General features: G+C 40.8%; 1 protein-coding gene across 7 annotated transcripts in view; it reads right to left on the bottom strand.

Annotated features, from left to right (window-relative positions):
• The window catches only part of ZBTB40 (zinc finger and BTB domain containing 40), a 63807-nt gene that overhangs the window by 28794 nt on the left and 13877 nt on the right, over positions 1–21136 (bottom strand). For 4 of the 7 annotated variants that reach the window (XM_036348865.1, XM_036348866.1, XM_036348869.1 and 1 more), the window contains exons 2-4: positions 13339–13390; positions 3359–4118; positions 2771–2904 (exon numbers count right to left, since the gene is read on the bottom strand). In XM_036348865.1, coding sequence (XP_036204758.1) covers positions 2771–2904; positions 3359–4043 — 819 coding nt within the window. In that variant the 5' untranslated portion in view covers positions 4044–4118; positions 13339–13390. Of the gene's footprint in view, positions 1–2770; positions 2905–3358; positions 4119–13338; positions 13391–21136 lie in introns of those variants that run through there. The other 3 variants (XM_036348870.1, XM_036348871.1, XM_036348872.1) reach the window with 3 other exon arrangements.

The following is a 21136-nucleotide window of genomic DNA, read 5'->3' as shown; positions in this document are numbered from 1 at the left end:
TATAACAAACAACAGTTACACCTACTGAGTCCTTTTATGTGCCTGGCATTTTAGTATGACTTTCATATAAATAACCTTAATTTCACCAAGATTCTGAGATATAGGTGGTAACATTCCCATTTTACCAATTAGAAAATAAAGGCTTAGTCAGCAGTTCTCAACCTGTGGGTCACGACCCCTTTGGGGGTCGAACGACCCTTTCACAGGGGTCGCCTAAGACCATTGGAAAACACATATATAATTACATATTGTTTTTGTGATTAATCACTATGCTTTAATTATGTTCAATTTGTAACAATGAAATTGAGGGTCACCACAACACGAGGAAATGTATTAAAGGGTCATGGCATTAGGAAGGTTGAGAACCACTGGCTTAGATGAAGTTGCTCAAGGTCACAGGCTAGCAGCGCTGGATAAACTGCATATCCATACAATGGACACTGCTCAGCAGTAAAAAGGAATGAACATGCAACCTCAAAATAAGTATTCTGAATGAAAGAAGCCAGACCAAAGGAATTCAGACTATGACTCCATTTCTAGAGTATTCTAGAAAATGCAAATTAACTACAGTGGCAGAACGCAGATCAGTGCTACCTGGTCATGGGCGAGTGAAAGGAGGAGGAGGGAGGGGTTACCAAGGGAACTAAAACTTTCAGAAGTGTCTTCACTATCTTGATTGTATAGTGATGGTTTCAGGTTTCAAGACTTGTCAAACCGCATACTTTAATAACTAGTATGTGCAGTTTACTACATGTTAATCATACCTCAATAAAGCTGTCTAAAAGCAAGTAAAAAGAGAGAGAAGTGCAGGGCCTAAGAAAGCAGTACCTCCCTAACGCTCTATTTTATTTAATTTAATCTTATGTTCCTGAAGTATCTTTTTCCTTTTTCTTTCTGCAGCAGGAAGATTTATTACAGAATATAACAGAATCAATTTTAAATACAACCACCAAATGGTGTGTAGAGCTCTTACTCTAACCTCTAAAACCGAGGAAGTAATAACATAAGCCTATAATGATCGCCAGCAGTGATTCGGTGTTCTTTCAAAGTACCAGTAATGCTATTGCCATCAAAAGATTAGGACAAGAATTGGAGGAGAAAATATTAAATGAGTCCATATCTGTAAATATTTTTGAGCACCTTTTACGTGTCAGATACTTTTAGGCACCAGTGAGAGGGAAAAAATGCATTAAGACACAATTCAAGGAAGTATAGAGGTATCATTAATAATTTCAGTATTCCTGACTAAGGGATGATGTTGCTCTCTGCATCCAAACTTAAGAGAGGAAGCCTTAAGAGAAAAAGCAAAGAGGTATGACTATAGCTAGCTATCAAAGTAAGAAACTAGTGATAAAATGATGCATTAAACAGTTAAGAGAACATCCAAGTGCAAAAACATAAAACCATAATGTCCTTCAGCATAACTGGTTCAAAGTATACCAGGTTTTATAACTTGAACCCTCCCTAAGAGAGTCCTCAGGGTTAGCCCAGTCTTGTAAATAGTTTATCTGTTAAGAAAATAATTTAGAGCCAACTGTTGATTAACCATGGTTAAAATAAGTACTTGACCTTGACTTTGTGTGTTTTTTTTAAATTTACTATGCATCAGGGATACATTTAAATATTAGAAGGCAGTTATTTATTGGATTAATAGTAACTAACAAAAACCAAACGCCTACAGCAGCATGGGAGACCTCACAACACTGCCCACCAATCGGATGAGGAAGCCTGGGGGGCAGTGCCCTCTCCTCTGCCAGCGCCTCTGGGAAGGGAGGGCTGGGGAAAGGGGAAGCAAGGGGAGTTCCAAAGTGGCCCTGGGATCAATCCTGCAAGGTTGTGAGGAATTGGGTTGTGAGGGATCCTGTCGGTGGGGGTGTGTCTCACTGAGAATTGAAGAAAAAAAAGGTCGGCTAAGAAACAGAGCCTGATTACCATTTGGCAGCTTTTTGTCAGTTAATTCCTGAACATTTACACATACACTAGAAGCCTGATGCACGAAATTCATGCAAGAGTAGGCCTTCCTTTCCCCGGCTGCCAGCACCGGCTTCCCTCTGGCACCGCGGACCTGGGCTTCCCTTGCAGCCCCGCAGCCCCAGCTTCGTCTGGAAGGTCGTCTGGTCTAATTACGCTTTTATTATTATAGATAGATGATATACACACAGCACTTTTACTCTTTGGGAGGCAGTATTAACTCAACATGTATGAGAACAGCTCAAAGTTAGAATGCTTAGTTTGAATTCTTGCTCAGTCTCACAAGCTCTGTGACTTGGCCAAGTTACAGCATCTCCTTAAGATAGTTTCCTCATCCATAAAACAAGGCTAAAAAATACCACAGTATCCACCTTGATGATTTTTGTGAGGATTAAATGAGATAACACATGCTCCAAACATAGCATACTAGATGTTCAATAAATGTCCACCGTTCTTGTTTGGATAGCTGAAAATGGCCACTGTAGTCCTAAACATTGGATACAATTTACCAGTTAAGTTTATATTACATCCTTTTTGTACCGGAGGGAATGTTATAATCACTTAAGAATCAAAATTAGTTATAAGGTGGAATTCACCTGTTAATCAAAATACAATTTTGTTTTGAAAGTATCTTGCCTAATAATTTTGCAACACTGCCCTTTAGGGAATAAATGTAAAAAAAATAGTTTGAAAAAATTGAAACTCTGGGGGATTTTGCATTTTCACATTTCTGTCCTAAGTTAGAAGCGGATCTGGTACCCTGAGAACACGAAACTAGCAAGTAAGACTCAGTACCTACCTCCTTCTGTATACCTTTAATTTCTGAACATTCTTCTAGTTTTTTTAAAACATCCTGGGTAACCAAGAGTGCGTCAGAGAAGATACTTTCATTTTCTAGAAGAAAATTCATCTGGGAGTGTTTTGTCTCATACTCTGAATGTAAAACAAAATTAAAAAAATCAGTGATTCATTACTTGAAATGATTTTTAAAAGTTTAAGCTGAGAAGCTTCAGGTCATAGACTGCATTTGTGAGTAATGCAGCACACCAGTTATGAGCAATGAATAGAAAACTGTGTCTCTAACATCTTCCTTCTTTGTGCCATCCTCATCCTGGTTAAAGTAATGGGAAGTATAAAAAATGGTGTACTGTTATTCCAATATTGCTTTTCTGCTCTGTAGTTCAGCTTCAGATTTTCAACACTCACAAACACAGATACTTTTACAAGAAGAATGCCCTGGTAGGAGTAATGTATTGATTTTTATATCCTATTTAACAGTGGTCTTTGGTAAATTTATCAATGAAACAAAAAAATTCATAAAGGTCATTGAATCCAGTAACTGACTACAGGAGGATAGATTACAAAACAACTATTACACATGCATTACCTGGTTCTGTGCTGGCCTCCTTTGCCTCACTGAAGGCTTGTACAACAGGGGAGGAAGGACAGACTTCCGCAGTGAGAGGAGTCTCCACTGGCGCGCCTGCATCCCCCTGAAGCTCCTGGGCAGGGGAAGGACCCACACTCATTTCTTGTGCAACCGTAGGGACAGCTTCCTGCGTCTCGGCCTTCACCGGGGTGGAACCCTCCCGGGGAGGAGGAGGCTCTCCCGCACCCTCTGAAGAAAGGATTTCTACTTCAGGCTTCTCCGACTCTTTCCTGAATGACTCCAAGGGTGGCACGGAGACATCCCTCACCACCTGACCCTGAACAGAGCAGTTTACAAGGCTACTCAGAAGATTTTTACAACTAACAGCCACGTCAAACATCTGGAGGCTGTCGGCTAAAGAGATGATTTTGGAGAAGTTGTGCTTGCCCACAGGTAGTTTGCCAGTGTACATCATCTCTAACAAGAGGGCGAACTCCTCGGGGCTCACCACGGATGCATCGATGGAGATGGTGTCTGTGTTGTCCAGCAGGGTTTTGAAGAGGAGGCTGGCAGCGGCCAGGACAAGTTTGTGGGCCTTGAAGTAAATGGTCCCAATGGAAATGGTGCAGTCACAGAACTGCTGCTCCTTGCACAGTGTGTAGAGCTGCTGGAGCAGCTGCCGGCTGTAGTTGGGGAGCTCCATCGGATCGGCTCTGCCGCGAGGCCGTCTCTTCCCCTCTTCTTCCAGAACCCGCTTTGTGAGGATCAGCACTAGATCCTAGAGAAACCCCAAAAGGCCATGTTAATACTTCACAACACACAGGGAAGTGCCTTGAATGAAATATTAAAACAAAACCAATAAAAAGGCAATTCATTCATTCATTAACAAACGTTGCGTAATATGAAGGGGCACTGAGCCAGGTATACTGCCGGGGTCCAACCCCAGCAGGTCCAGGGGTTCCCAAAGGTGTGGACGGAGTCGGCGAAGAAGGAATGACACGGAGACAGCGTTCAGCTGATCAGCAGCCTAGCCAGGATCTCCAGCCATGATCTCCAGCCAAGTTCTGGTCTGGATCTCCAGAGAGGTTCTGGTTCGGATCTCCAGCCAGGTTCTGTGTCCATGTTCTCTTGCTAGGTTCTCCAGGTTCTCCAGCCAGGTTCAGATACCAGGTTCTAGTCAGGTTCTCTTGCCAATTTCTGTAGTCAGGTTCAGTCCAGGATCTTTTGCCATGTTCTCTCCAGCGAAGTTCTTCTGTCTCTAGGTTCTGTGTAGGTTCTGTCTTCTAAGTTCTGTGTTCTAAGTTCTGTGTCTTGCTGTCTTATTACATCTGTATTTATACCAGTTGATTCAATCCTATCAATCTCTATTACAAAGGTTAGGGCGTTTCTTATCTCCATTCCAGGGAGTAAAGATTATGTAGCTTAAGCATGATTGTTCGTAGTTAAAGTGATTAATTACCCACCTGGCACTTAGTTAAGAGGTTTTATTCCCTCCCTAACTTCAGGGGAAAATCCCTACCTGGGGAAACAACCTTTCTCAGAGACCTTGGTTAAAACGCATAGTGCCAAGAAGGTGAGCAAACATATTAAGAACAGTATGCCATATATGCCAGGTCCCTTGAAACAGCAAGCATGGACCGGCTCCCGGCAGTATACAAAATGAATAGTGCTGATAACTGTCATGTGTTTAACTGCATGAACAGGACTATACTTAGTGCTTCACCTGCATGATCTTATTTAAGCCTCACAACAACTCTACGGGAAAGATACTACATCCTCCCCATTTTCAGAGGAGACTGAAATGCAAGGGGCTGAGAGAACCAGCCGAAGGGAAAGCAGCCATTAAATGGCATCTCACTGCTTTCAAAGCTGTATGTAATCCTGCTATCCATGAGTTCTCAGCCAACTGAAGGAGACAAATATATAGACAGTTATAACACAATGTCCTGACAGTTATCCCACCTACTGGCAACATTGCACACAAGTCACCACTGCCTCCCTCTAACTAGTAAGTGCATTTCTACTTGCCCCTGCTCTCTGGTTCTCCTAGCACCTCACTAGCCTTCTCCATTTCCTCTGGTCAGATGCCCTCTGTATCACTTTGACCTCTCAAGTTGGAGTGCTTCAGGACTCAGCCATCTCACTTCCTCTCTTCTCTCTCATCTGATTCCTTAAGTGTGAAATCTCTAAATGCAGACAGCTTTCAGATTTGTATTTCCATCTCAGACCTCTCCTCAGAACTCCAGTGCCCACCTTCAACTAGGCACGCAAATCTCCAACTGGAGGCCTGACAGGTTTCTTCAACTTACACCTAGAACTCTCCTGCCATCTTCCCCACTTCACAGCAATTCTGTCCTTCTGGTTGTTCAGGCTAAAAACCTTTGTTTCCCTGTTTCTTTTCATACTCCCTATCCAATCCTTTATAAATCCTGTTGGCTCCACCTTCAAAATATATCCAAAATCCAATCACTTACCACCACCTCCACTGGCTGCACTCTGGTCAGTCCAAGCCACCAACACCTTTTATCTGGATGATTGCAACAGTGTCCTAGCTTGTCTCTGCCCCTTCCTAGCATTCCCCCTACTCTACCCTACTTTTAACCCAGTAGTTAGATTGATCTTCTTAGCACATAGCTGTCGTCTTGTCATCTGTTTGCAAAAAGCCTCCATAATTTGGAGTCTCTCAGTAAAAGCCAAAAGCCTACAATCCCTTCATGATTTGGCTGTCATTGGCTCTCCAGCGTCATCTACACTCTCCCCTCACCATTCTGCTCTCAGCACACTGCCTTCCTTGCTGATCCCGGAATACACTGGGCATGCTCCTCAAAGTTTCTTCACATCCGCGCATGGCTCCCTCTCTCCCTTCCACCAGGTCTCTGCTCAAAGGCTATATTATTAGTGAGGCCTTCTCTGATCGTGTTCTTTAAATAGCAACCTCCTCTCCAACCCCTGAACATCCCAGCCCTCCTACTCTATTTTTCCACCAGAGAATTTATCACTTAGTGACATACTGTATTTTAACTGTTTATTATGTAAGGTCCATTATGGAAGGACCTTTATTTTTTTTATCATTTGCTATATCCTAGTACTTAAAATTCTGCCTAACACAATTATTGTTGGTTAGTTGGTGGGATGGATAAATGAATGGAAGAAAATGCAAGGATAGAGATTGCACTTAGAAACCCAGTTTGGAGGACAGGGGAGTCCAGGAATTAGAGTAAGGTTTTGAGTAGGAGCTAGCAGCTGACCTGTCAATAAATAAGTAAATACTGATGAGGGGGAAAAGGTGGGGGGAAAAGGCATTCCTAGCAGGGAAGCCTGCATGCGGTACACAAGTAAGAACACATCAGAGAATGGAGGGAGGAGGATTGGGAGCTGCGGTTATAAGGAGTTCTGTGATAGTGGAAAGGCAGGGATAGGGAGTGTCAGGAGATGAATCTGGAGAGGCAGGCAGGGGTTCTGGTCAGAGAGAGACATGAGCTATGCTTAGGAGCTCGGAATTATCCTACAGGCAATGAGGAGCCACTGACGGGTTTAAAGGGGTTTAAGCAGGAAAGTCACATGGTCAAATACGCATTTTTAAGTAAGACTTGTACAGAATTTGAGGGGAATAATGCTAGAGACAGGCTCTATTATGGCAGGAGCTTAGGGAAAAATCAATGAAGGCTTTGACCAGGGAAAGTAGTAATAGAATAGAGAAGAGACAGCCAAAAATAGTTAGAAAGTGTAACTGTCATGATTTAGGGCCTGAATAGGTGTGACTCCCAGGTTCCTGGTTTGGTTCGGTGATCCAGATAATACAAGAAAAAGATAGTTAAGTTTTGGATTTGAGGATCTGATGATGACAGCAAAATTGTGTAACCTCACTTACATAAAGCAGAAAGTCTAGTAAAAATAATAGGATAGAAAGACATATGTCAAAATAACACTGGTTGCCTTTGTTAGCAGAATTATGGATAACGCCCTTTCTACTCCTCCATTATTTTTTACATTGGACAGTTTACCGTTTTACACAGTCAGCTGTTAGTTCATTCATACTCTCTGCACCGAACTTGAGGTTCTGTCCTAAGGGGTTTGCGTCTCTACTTCTTTTACAGAAAGCAGCTGATAATCCTGAAGGACAAGGAAGTGAGGAGGCTGACATGAGACGGAAAAGAGTTGAAGCTCTTAAGGTATAGACTAGAAATGGTTTTCTTAGAGAAAATTGAAACTTAGGATAGAGAATTGTGTTAAGCCTTTTATAGTTCAGTCATCGATATTTTCTTGCCTTAATTTTTCTTTCCCTTTTATCCATCAATTTTTGGTTTCTAAAAAATAGTGCTTTTTCACTCTTTATATCACATTTATGGAAAGCAATTTGATGAAACCACACCATTATTTCTTTATTTTCTACATTTGGAACTGGCAGATGAAAGTAAAATACTTCCGTGTTCCAGTTTCTGGTCCAGCATGTAAGGAGTTTAGAAGTCACCATTTTATCCTGACAGCAAAATAAAAAGCTAAACAAGTTGAAAAATCAACAACTCTTAGATCAGCCAGAGAAGTGAGGTCATAGGGCAAACGTGCTGCCCCAAAAACTGAAGAGACAGAGAGGCAGATATAGAGAATCACTGCCTCTGAGAGCAGAAACCCACCAACAGACAACCTCCATGGGGACCCGTGCAGGATAAACTGATACAGACATGGGAGAGAAGAATTAGGATTATTTCATTAATGCAGGGCACTTACATATATCTGCGAAGTAGTATAGTACAAAGTGGACCTGAACTAGTTATAGATGTATATTGCAAACTATAGGGCAACCACTATAAAAAGTTAAAAAAGTATAACATGTTAAGAAAGGAGAGAAAATGGAATCATGTAATACGGTCAACTAAAACCACAAAAAAGGTGGAAAGGTGTGGAAGACAAAAACTGGAGAAGAGAACAAGGGCAACATATAGAAAATATTAGCAAATATGGCAGATATCAATTCAACTATATCAATAATCACTTTAAATGTCAATGGTCTAAATATACTGATTAAAACACAGATTGTCATTATGGATCAAACAGGACCCAAATCTATGCTGTCTACAAGAAACTCATATAAGTATACAGACAGATTTAAAATAAGGGAATAGAGAAAGATATAGCATACTAACACTCATCAAAAGAAAGCAGAAGTAGTTATATTAATTTCAGGTAGAGCAGACCTCAAACAAGGAAACTTATTAGGAATAAAACAGGCATAGAAAAAATAGGGACATCGTTGAAGTCAACAGCACCATCAATTAACTGGATAGAATGCACATCTATAGACTTGCTTCATCCAACAACAGCAGATTACACATTCTTCTCAAGCTCACATGGAAAAGTCACCAAGATAGACCACATTGTGGGCCATAAAACATACCTTAACTAACTGGACAGAATAGAAGTCATACAATCTCTGCTCTCAGACCAAAATGGAATTAGACTAGAAATTATTAACAGAAAGGTAGCTGAAAAATCCCCAATACTTGGAGACTGAAGTCTACAAGCAAGGTTAAAAAGACTGAACAGAATTATGTATTTACCAATACACAGATACTAAAAACATGGTTATAAATTTGACCAATAAAAGGAGAATGTGAATAGTTAAGGCAGGAAACATTCAAGGGTGATCAAGGGCTACTTAATAAATGTAAGCTGGCAATGTTGAAAGTTGAAATTGTACTGAAAGTAACAGGAAAACTAATTAAAGAACAGACTTTTGGCAAAACTGAGCTGACGTAAATGGACCTTTTCTCCCACAGAGATACTGGATTAAACAAAACAAAAATGCTTTAAAAATATATAGCCAAGCTAAAAAAAAATAAATAAATAAGGAAATTCTCAAACACTTGAAACGAAAGAGGCATCAAAATCAAAGCCAAACAGTAAGTGGGAGTGGAGGCCATGGTGGCCCACAGGGGTTTCAAACTCCAACACAGGCCCTGGGCTTGGAGGCGAAAGCACTAATGCTAACAGGGAGGCTGGCAATATAGCTTAGGCAGAAGGTGAGAGAGTTGGAACTGAGACCCTTGCACAAAGAGCCTCAAACACCTATCCCTCCTCGAAATGGTGTTTAAAAAATCTCTGCTCACTGGTTCAGTGAACAGCAATAAAAGTTGCTGGTTAGTGCTGGCGAGGATGTGGAGAAAAAGGAACCCTCCTGCACTGCTGGTGGGAATGCAGACTGGTGCAGCCACTTGGAAGACAGTAAGGAGTTTCCTCAAAAAGTTAAAAATGGAACTCCCATTTGACCCAGTAATCCCACTTATAGGATTATATTCCAAGAAACCAGAAACACCAATCAGAAAGGATATATGCACCCCTATGTTCATAGCAGCACAATTTACCATAGCTAAGATTTGGAAACAGCCTAAGTACCCATCAGCAGATAAGTGGATTAAAAAACTGTGGTACATCTATACCAGCGGTTCTCAACCTGTGAGTTGCAACCGCTTTGGTGGTTGAACAACCCTTTCACAGGGATCGCCTAAGACCATCCTGCATATCAGATATTTACATTACGATTCATAACAGTAGCAACATTATAGTTATGAAGTAGCAATGAAAATAATTTTATGGTTGGGTCACAACATGAGGAACTGTATTTAAAGGGCCAGAAGGTTGAGAACCACTGATCTACACAATGGACTACTATGCCGATATAAAAAAGAAGGGGCTTTTACCATTTGAAACAGCATGGATGGAACTGGAGAGCATTATGCTAAGCGAAATAAGCCAGTCGGAGAAAGATAAATATCACATGATCTCACTCGTATGTGGGATATAATGATCAACATAATTTGATGAACAAGAATAGATTGATCTAGAGAGAAATGGTAGGGGGCGGGGTTAGAGAGCAACTAAAGGACTTTTATGCGTGCATATTAGCATAACCAATGGACACAGACACTGGGCGGTCGGGGCTTGCCCAGGGTGGAAATGGCTTGGAGGGGGTGAGGTTGGGGGGAGGGTCAAGTGGGGAAAAAGGAGACATATGAAAAACTTTAGACAATTAAAAAAAAAAGTTGCTAATTATTCAGGCCTTGAGTAGAGGAAACAGTATCCACAAGAAATCTAAAATGTAGGCTTATGCCATAGAGGTATAACATCCAAATGTACACCCTGCATCCTACAGAAATTGTGAGCAGAGAAATTAACATAAAAGCTGGTCTTTGACATGTAGCAGAAAAAAAACCAGAATACTTTCATAACCCTAGGTATAGACTCACACAGGGAAAAAAGAAAATATAGAAAAGAGCTCACTGTTACAAACCATATGAGGAAACATGAATGTGAAAGGTAAATCTATAAAAGCTAACAGTAGAAAATGTCAGAGGGTATCTTTGAAGCAAGGGTAGAAAAACTTTTTAAACTAAAAGCCAAAAAAAAAAGGGTAGGAGAAAAAAGGGTAAAGGATAAATTTGACTACATTGATATTAAAGGTTTCTGTCAAAGAACACTGTAGACATAAATAAACAAATGGACAAATGGTAGAACTAGGAGATAATATTTGCAAAGTTTAAAGGCAACAAAAACTCAAATCTAGAATATTTAAGACGTTTCTGTAAATCTTAGGGAAAAAATTGAAATCCAAGTGGAGATGGGAAATGGACAAATTATATAACTACACAAGTCAGAGAAGGAGAAGCTTATTTAATTGATAACAACTATAGTAGCAGTCGTTGTTACAACAGCATCTACCATTTATTTTGATGAGGCAGATGCTGTAATTATCCCCTTTTACTGATGGGGAGCCTAAGGCCAAAAGAGGTTGAGTAATTTCTCCAAGGTCTCACAGTAACGTGTGGTGGAACATGGATTTGCATCCAGGGCACCACTGGTGGGTTTACAAATTGATACAGCTGTCCCGGAAAAAAAAAAAAATTATGGTAATATTTAGTAAAATTTTCTGTGCATATATCCCCTATGACCCAGTAATTCTAGGTAAATATCCTAGAAAAATTCTCACATAAGGAAACATAGCCAGAAAGATCACTGGGGTATTGTCTGTGGTAGCAGGGACAGGAGAGGCAATTTAGATGTCCATCACTAAAAGAATGTAAGTGTCTATGATGTATACTATGGAATATAGTACATTACAAAGAACCACCAAGTAGTTATTTAGACCAAAACATAGATAGATCTTAAATAACCAGTGTTGAGTAAAAATATAAGAACCAGAATGAGATCTAAAGCATGACACCATTTACATAAGTCAAAAATACACAATCAAAACAATACTATATGGTACAGAAAGTGACATATATAGCCAAAGACATTTTATCAAATAAACATAAGAGTGGGTGCTCTTGGGGGAGGAAAATGGGAGTAGGGATTAATGAAAACCAAACAAGAGGTGCCTTGCCCAGATTGATATAGGAGGCTCTCTACCTATATGCCCAAAATGGCAAAAATAAAAAGTCACATGAAGAAATGAATCACCAAAAAGGAAAGTCAGTAAGTGGAGGAAATAACACAAATAGCATTCCTAAGAACTGAAAACCATAAAAATTACAGAATATTACGGAAAATCCTAAACTTGTTTCATTTTAATAAGCAGGTGGAATAAAGGAAGGCCATATGAAACAAGATAATATGAAAAAAGAATAGGCAAATGTGAAAAAGAACTTTTAGGAATAAAAAATTAACTCACCAAAATTCATCAATTGATGAATTAAATAGATTAGATATAATTAAAGAGAAAATTAGTGATTAGGAAGAGAAGTCTGAGAAAATTACTTGGAAGGTGGCAGATTAAAGAAACAGAAATATGAAAGAGAGGCTAAAAGACATGGAAGATAGAATAAGAAGTATGCACATGCCTCTAATAGGTGTTCCAGATGGAGGCAATGGCAAACATGTGGGAAAAGCAATTTGAAGATACAATTTCTGAGAATTTTCCAGAATTAAAGACAGACATGAGTCTTCAGAATAAAAAGTTCAAAATAACACCGGGAAAAAAATTATAAGAAATCCAAGAGAAAAAGATATTACTTGTAAGAGAATGACAACTGGACTAATACAGACTTCTCCTTAATAAAAACAAATGTCAGAAGAAAATACAGTAAGTTTTCATATATTAAGGAAAATAACAATCAATCAAGTATCTATACCCAGTTTGATATAACATCATCTTTAGACAAAGATAGAAGACTCACTGACTGTCATTAAAAGAATTACCAAAGGAAGGAAACAGAATCAGAAAGAAGGGATACAATGTGAAAGAAAAACAAAAGCAAGTAGCAAGCAAAGAAATTGTTAAATATATCCAGTAGAAAAGTTAAAATCACAGACTGATAACACCAAATGTTGGTGAGGATGGGAGTGACTAGAACTCTCATACATTGCTGGTGGAGTGTAAAATGGTACAAACACGTGGGAGAACAGTGTGGAGGTTTCTTATAGTAAAAAATGAACTACTGATAAGGCAACAACATAGACAAATTTTTAAAATATTAAGTCAAAGGAAAACACAAAAGAATACATACCACATGACTTAATTTAGAGGTAACAGAAATACAGGCAAAACTGATCTACAGTGATAAAAATCAGATAGTGTTTGTGGAGGCTATTGGGGTAGTGTGGGGAAGGGAACTGAACAGAAAGACACACATAGGAACTTTCTGGGGAAATGAAAAATGTTCTACATCGTATTTTGGATGGTCATTAAAGTGTAGATTATTTGTCAAAACTGTTAAAATAGAAAACTTAAGCTCATTGGACTGCATGTTAATTATACCTCAATAAAAAAGAAATTAAGTAATGTGTTGGTATACCTAAAATGCACTGACTGTTTAAAAATGGGCATGGGAAGGGGAGGTTAAAAACAATGTAGAATAATGATAACCACAGTACCTACCACTTATTAAATGCTTACCATGTGCCAGGCACTATTTATATTGACTCGTTTAATCCTTTTAACAATTCCACGAAGTAGGTGCTCTTATTATCCCCATTTTATAGATAAGAGAGGTTACACTTACCCAGAGTTACACAGCTAGGTCAAGGTCCACACTCAGGCAGTCTGGTTCTGGTCTGAAGTTAAAAATCAACAACACAGAAGACAAAAGAAGGGAGACTAGAGTTAAAATGTTCCAAGGTCAAGGGGATGACAAAAACAATGACTAACTTTAACCTTTGTTAAGTGATGTATGTTAACAGGTAAGAGCAAAGGGAACAGAAGCTAAATATTTACAAACAAGGGGTATAAAAGGGAATCAAGAAAAATGTGATTGATCCAATAGCAATTGAAAAAAAGAAAGTGTAATAAACAAAAAAACAACTTAAGATGGTACAAATAATTCCAAACGTATTAGTAATTACAATTTTTAAAAAGGCAGGTTAAACTTTCTTGTTAAAAGGCAGAGAGCCCTGGTTGGTATAGCTCAGTTGGTTGGAGTGTCATCCCAGGCACCAAAAGATACTGGGTTTGATTCCTGGTCAGGGCAAGTGAAGGAAGCAACCAATTGATCTCTCTCTCTCTCTCTCTCTCTCTCTCTCTCTCTCTCTCTCTCTCCCCCCCCCCCTCCCTCCCTCCGTCTCTCTCAGCAACCAATTGATGTCTCTCTCTTTCTCAAAAAATTAAAAGGCAGAGAGATTCTCTGTTTGGATTTTTAAAAAGGGGGGGGGGGAGCACCTAGCTATATGTTGCTTTTAAAATAATGAAATGTGGGTGTTTTTACATGTAAAAAGTGTTTAGCACATGATAAATACTACATGTGTTAGCTGTTATTATTATTACCAAGAGAAACTGTGAATCATTCTCATTAAATAGTTTTTAAAAAAATATATTTTCATTGATTTCAGAGAGGAAGGAAGAGGGAGAGATAGAAACATCCATGATGAGAGAGAATCATGGATCGGCTGCCTCCTGCAAGTCCCTCACTGGGGATCGAGTCCACAATCCGGGCATGTGCCCTTGACCGGAATCAAACCTGGGACCTTTCAGTTCACAGGCCAATGCTCTATCCACTGAGCCAAACTTGAAGTTAGCCATCTGATATGACAGCTGAAGTATCTATCTGTAAATAAACAATTAAACTATATAATCTTTGTAGACCGCTTCCAGGTACATACTACTGTTATTAAGGGATACACTAGTGATTTGGGAGCTGCTGAAATATACGAAAAGGCTAAGTTATACTTTGCTGATCTCACAACTAAAATGTAAAGGCCTCTGACATATTTTAGTGAGTTTACCCCTAACTCCCTTTGCAAAGATGTTAAATGGAGGAGAGAAAATCTAGCATAAATAGAATGTCACAAAAGTGTGCTTTTCAGAGTTAAGAAACTATAGTGTAAACACTGCATGTTGGAAATCTCTAAGGGAATCCTGTAGATTCTCATAAAGAGGCAACTTAAATCATGTTATTAAGCACTTCCTAAAATTGCTAATCTTGGGAAAATTGTCAAAGGTCCTAGGGGGAAGACATTTAAGCAACAAAAGAGCATCAGAATGATGAATGTTCCTCAAAGGAACAATATTAAAGTCTCAAGAAAAGACTATACTGATATAGAATAAAGATACATTGAAAAAACTTAATTGGTTGAACCAAGTGCTGCATAATGACCCAAAACACAAATGGGACTTCAGCATACTAGTAAAGTGAAAACGAGGCCAGCTTTCTAAAGAAAGCACAGATATATTTTATCTATCTATCTATCATCTATCTATTCATTTACAATTTTATTCTGCCTTCTTCCAAAAACGAATTGAAGTTTGAAAATTCTTTAAGTTACAAAGAAACAAAAGTCACAGGAGAAAAAAAAAAACACAAAACACAAAAGTAGCAACTAAGTCATAGTTGATAGAAACTACAGAATCCCTTTAATGAACATAGAGGAATATAGAAACTTACAGTTTCGATCTGTATTGCTTAGTTTAATAAAACAGATGTTCTGAAATCCACAATTGCTGGCAATATCTTTAGCAAAGCACACAAACAAAGGCCCTCACTGCCACTACCCAAGAGTAAGAGACTTTTCTGTGCCTCAGTAACTGGACCTGCTACTCCTGCATTCACTGTACTTATTTTCCCCTAAGACAACCAGTACTTTATGGGTCAATTGCCTACTATTTACTCAGCACATTGCTAGGTGCTGTGTGGGAGCCAAGTGAATAAAACAAGATCCCTGTCCACAGGGAGTTTGTAATCAAGTTGACCCAACACTGAAATGATCAAAGAACAGAACTCTTAAAAGACTCAATCCACAGGAGACAAGAAGAGGGAAAGAAAGAAGAGGAGGGGAAAACAGGTTGATCCCAGTGAGTGGCAAGGAAAGAGAAAGGGATGGAGCAGGTAAGTGCAAGTTAGGTACAATTTCAACAGGCAAGGGTGAACAGGTAAAGAACTACAGACTGAGGGAGAACCATGACCAGCTCCAGAAGAGAACACTTGGCACATCTGCTGAAAATACAGTGGGGCCTTGACTTACGAGTTTAATTCATTCCGAGACCAAGCTCGTTAAGGAGCTCATTAACTCAAATTACTCTGTCAACTCAACGCAAAAAATCGGCCGAGAGACAGCTGGTATCTCAAAAAACTCGTTAGTCAGGACACTCGTAAGTCAAGGCCCCACTGTAATGTCTGTGCACAGGCAACAGGCACTGAAAGGTATCTGATAAGCAGGTGCCATTATGATTATGGACACTGGGCTGGCTAGGGTGGGTTTCCAAGACAAAGTGTGGAGGACAAGGCTGACTAGATTGGGGAGACCAGAAAATGAGCAGAGGAACTTACATCTACTTGAGGGAGAAGCTTCTGAAATAAAAACAACAGTGGCAGGTAGGATGGACTAATGAGGAAAAGTGAGCAGCAATGCGAAGGAACAATAGGCATCCTATATATATTATCTACAACTGGACAACTGGAGTTCCATGGAGCAGAGGCTGGGCCCATCTATGCTGGATTTCTGTACCCCAATATCTACACTAATAAAAGACAAATATGTTAATTGACCATACCTTCACTATGCCCATCAGCCGATCAGAAGACTATGCAAATTAACCCAACAAAGATGGCCATTAAATTTGCATACTGCAGGTGGGGTGGGACAGCGTGAGCCGCCATCTGGGCCTCCCATGTGTGACCCAGGGCGGTGGGGCAGGACAGCGTGAGCCGCCACCCGCTCTGCCACCATCGGGGCCTCCAGTGGATAAGCCAGCAGGTGGTTATCCCCCGAGGGGTCCCAGACTATGAGAGGGCACAGGCTGGGCTGAGGGACACCCCCGAGTGCACAAATTTTTGTGCACCAGGCCTCTAGTCCTATATAATAAAAGGCCAATATATAAATCGACCAAATGGTGAAACAAACTGGTAGCTCTGACATGCACTGACCACCAGGGGGCAGGCGTTCAATGCAGGAGCTGCCCCCTGGTGGTTAGTGTGCTCCCACAGGGGAAGTGCCGCTCAGCCAGAAGCCCTGAGCCGGGCTCACGGCTGACGAGTGCAGCAGCGGTGGTGGGAGCCTCTCCTGCCTCCTCAGCAGCACTAAGGATGTCTGACTGCCGGCTTAGGCCCGCTCCCTGTCAGTTGGACATCCCCTGGGGGCTCCTGGACTGTGAGAGGGTGCAGGCTGGTCTGAGGGATGCCTCCCCACCCGCCTTGCAAGAATTTCGTGCACCGGGCCTCTAGTTCAATGATAAAAGCCATTCTAATACTTGATCAGGGGTCCTCTATTCTGGTTCCCTAACAATTCTGTACTCTCCTTGCAGAACATCTATCTCAGGGCCTAAGACATTTCTCTTATGGTCTGGTTTGATGCTACCTCACCTGCTTAGAGCATTTTTTCCCCTTACTGTTGCTATTGATAATCCCTATCTCCTGAATAAAAATTTTTCTTTCCTTGATGCCTGGTCTCTGCTGGAACCAGAAAGCTGGAAGGGACCTTGCTGAGCCCTATTCACTGCTTTCAGCAAACAGTTCATTACTTTATCTATCACGCACTCTTGTCATATGACCAAATGACCTTAGTGCAATCTCTTCCTTTTTTAAGGAAGGAAACGGAGGTCCTCAGAGACAGAGTTGCTCTTTGATCTGAGTCAGCTTTAACCCCATGGCTGTTTAGTATCTCACAAACAACCAGAATCAGGTGAAATAACAGGCACTCTCAACATAATTAGAGCAAAGATCACACATTCTGAGACAAGAAATGGGGCATTTGCTCCACACAAAAAGATGATTTAAAATGTAAGGTATCTAAGGAATCAGTTAAGTTAAAAGAGAACCACTAGCAATTATTTCTGAGAATGCAAGGAGGATTGGTGAGGTTAGAAAAGGGTGACTGTAGCTTTTAGCGGGCCCAGATTTCTCAAGTTCAAAAGCAGCTATCATTTGGTCTCTTATCTTACACTGACAGCCTGAAAGGCAGCAATTTATAGTGTAAGGGATGAAGATTTTTGTATCTGACACTCTTGGGTTTATGGTAGTATCTTTTCATATGTATCATCATGGTTATTTCTAATGTTTCATCACTACCATCATCATCCCATCCCAAATGCTGGTCTACTCCTGTTCCAGTCCCTAAGATTTGCAGCAACACCTGACCGACTTGTGTGCTTTCCTAAGTACATCCTGGTCACTGGGGAATCCAGGTAGCCAGCACAACTCTGAAGAACTCAGCACTCAAAATTCTAAAGCAGCTGAATCAGGCATAAAACACCCCGTTGGGGATTTGGGGTGCTGTCTACTGAGCTCTATGGCAGAAATCAAGTAAGGATGATGCTACAATAATAATACCTTGCTTATATACTGGGATTTGTGCCTCATCATCCCATTTATCCTCGAAGACTAAGGCTCAGAGATGCCAAATGCCTTATTATGGGCCACAGAGTCAATAAGGGGCAAAAAAGAGCCCAAGTCTCAATTCTCAAGCCATGATTCTATCCTTTGTAATGCGAAAGCCTCATTGAATGCCAAGGCTTAGCTACCACTTCTGCAGATAATTCTCCCTTCCAAGAGCTCAGCAGCCATTAAGAAGTATAGCTGTCAACTCTTGGTCACTTAACAAGCATACTTACAATCTCGCTCTGAGGGAACTCCCCCACTGGCTCAAGAGACTATATTGTTCTCAATTACCAATTCATGTCTCACAACAAATTAGTCTTAATGACATTTTGCTCTCTCTTCATATTTTACCAAATTATACCAGAATATTAATCATCAAATAACCACTAATAAGAGCTACTAATAATTAAGTACCTTGTTAAGTTTATAAGAACTTTTTTTAAAAATATATTTTATTGATTTTTTACAGAGAGGAAGGGAAAGGGATAGAGAGTTAGAAACATCGATGAGAGAGAAACATCGATCAGCTGCTTCCTGTACACCTCCTACTGGGGATGTGCCCGTAACCAAGGTACATGCCCTTGACCGGAATCGAACCTGGGACCCTTCAGTCCGCAGGCCAATGCTCTATCCACTGAGCCAAACCGGTTAGGGCTATAAGAACTTTTTACATGTTACCTCCTTTAACACTAACAACCTGGCAAGAAAGTCAAATCCAATTTAAAACAAGTACTGATAGTGAAGAAGTTAGGGAACAGACCCAAGATCACACAGCAAATCAGTAGACAGGAACTGAGATTTTAACCCAGCAGACCTGATCTTAAAGCTCATGCCCTCTGTCCACTAGAACAGTTTCTCAAGCTTTCATGTGGGTAAGAATCATGGGAGATCTTGCCAAGGAAAGATTCTGATCCAGAAGTTCTGGGTGGGGCCTGAGTTCTGCATTTCTAATAAGCTCCAGGTGATATGAATGCTGTGGGTTCAAAGAATCCTCTCTGAGTCACAAAGGACATGACATTCTCTCTTCCCAAATCTGTTTTTTGCATCTAATTATTATGCTTTAAGCAACCCTTCATCCTCAAAGCCTTTTTTCCCATCTGCCCTTGGCTCCAGCCTGAAAAAACAAACTCCAAAATAGCTCTGGTAATAAAACATATAAAATACAGAAGATTCCAATAACCAGGCCTTAGTGACTAGCTCTATGGCCTGGCACCAACCCGAACTCCTTTAAAATGCATTTCAGCAACCTGGTCCTCCAGGACTAGCTCAGCTTCCCTGGTTGCTGCCCAAGTAACTCGAGGTCAAATTGCTCCTGATCTCGAGTTAAGTGGTCCACTGAGCCTGGTCAAGCCCTGTAAGGGCCTAAGATGGTACAGCCATTCAATAAACGTATGCTAAAATGAATACAGTAAAGAGATCTTGGTTCATGACATTATATATGATCTACTGTGACATATCCTTCCTAGCCACTGTGCCACCAGTCTTCCCCCACAGAATCAGACAATTCTACTTATCCTCTCTAGCCTCCTACTCAGATCCCCTGAAAATGGTACTACATAGCATTTCAGGCCTGTATTCTCTTTCCTAGTATCAAGTCTAAAATTAAGGATCAATATTATGTGCTGCCTTGACATTTGGTAAAATCAGGAGAGCCTCAAAGAGCTTAATCACAAATTCCACTACCTGCTCTGCTCCCATGGATGAGGTCCTATAGCCAAATAACCTTTCTTATAGAGGAACCAGGTACAGCTCCTGTTTATCCTTGAGCAGTGGGATTTAGTTCCCTGCCAGCCCCAATTTTTCAAATAACCACTCACATCCTCTGGCAGGAGCCAGAGGGCACTCAATCCTCTTTATGTTACAAAGCCTGCCTCCCACAGCTCTTGGTCCCGCTGCTCCTGAATACAGTCGAACCCCAGCACGGCTGGCTGTGCTCTCCTCTGGGGCCAAGTGTATATGCTTATAAACTGCTGTTAATCTTATCTGTCCAGTGTCCCATGTTGTAGGTTTAGCCATAACCCTGGGATAAGAATCCCTCCCTTGTCACTGGGATGAAATGGAGGTCATTAAAACATCTTTTTGCCCAACCCACCAGTTTCTAGTCTTTTCTCATCTTTGGATCTCTTCAACGCCTTTGACAGGACCTCAGCTACTCTGATGGTAATGATGTCCAGCACTGTGTTAATCACAGCCTATAGACTTTCCCATTGACTTCCCCGGCCCTCCCTGTGAGGTAGAATACCACCATTATCTCTAATTTTCAGGTGAGGAAACTAGTGACCAACAAGGTTATGCAACTTGCCCAAGACTCACAGCTAATGAAGCTGGGCAGAGCTCAGATGCAGATCTGCCTGGCTCTTAATGACTACCTTAGCCTTGACAGGCTCTCCGAGCTCACTGCTGTCATTCCTCAAGGCCTCTCACAGACAAACATGTACTGCAGGATGCTGACAGGAGCACCTGCATTTGAGGCACCTTGTTTCTTCTGCCGGTCTCTGCTGAAAGATGGATGGAGATGTGTATCTGGCAAACAGTGCTGCTGGAACAGGCCAGCTGACTGGCTAGGTGCCAAGAGTCTTCCCTTGATGGCTTGGACTTAAGGTCTGGTTTGCTTGTCAACCTTGTGGATATAAAAACCCCATCCTGTAGAAGTCTCACAGTTAATTGGACTTGGGGAAGTTAGATAACACTGTCTAAATTCGTAAGAGAAGAACTATAAATCAAAAAGTCAATTTATTAGTTCGTTTACTAGTGAAATATGCCTACTCTTAGCAGTTATCTGTAAAAAAAAAATTAAGCAGTGAGGTCAAGTATCCTCAGAAAGCCTTTTAAGAATCACAGAAGAGGCTATATTCACTGGAAGCCTGGTGCATCCGTATTTTCCATGGAAGTAGATGCCTGGCCTCCAGACTGGGCAGGTAGAGTCTGAGGGTGAATGCACACTGTACAGGCAGCACCAGCTGCCATTCTATCTTTTCACCTTCATCACTGAGTT

The sequence above is a fragment of the Myotis myotis genome, unplaced genomic scaffold (genome assembly GCF_014108235.1).
Source record: "Myotis myotis isolate mMyoMyo1 unplaced genomic scaffold, mMyoMyo1.p scaffold_m19_p_2, whole genome shotgun sequence".
NCBI lineage: Eukaryota > Metazoa > Chordata > Mammalia > Chiroptera > Vespertilionidae > Myotis > Myotis myotis.
This window is presented reverse-complemented; position numbering and strand designations above follow the sequence as displayed.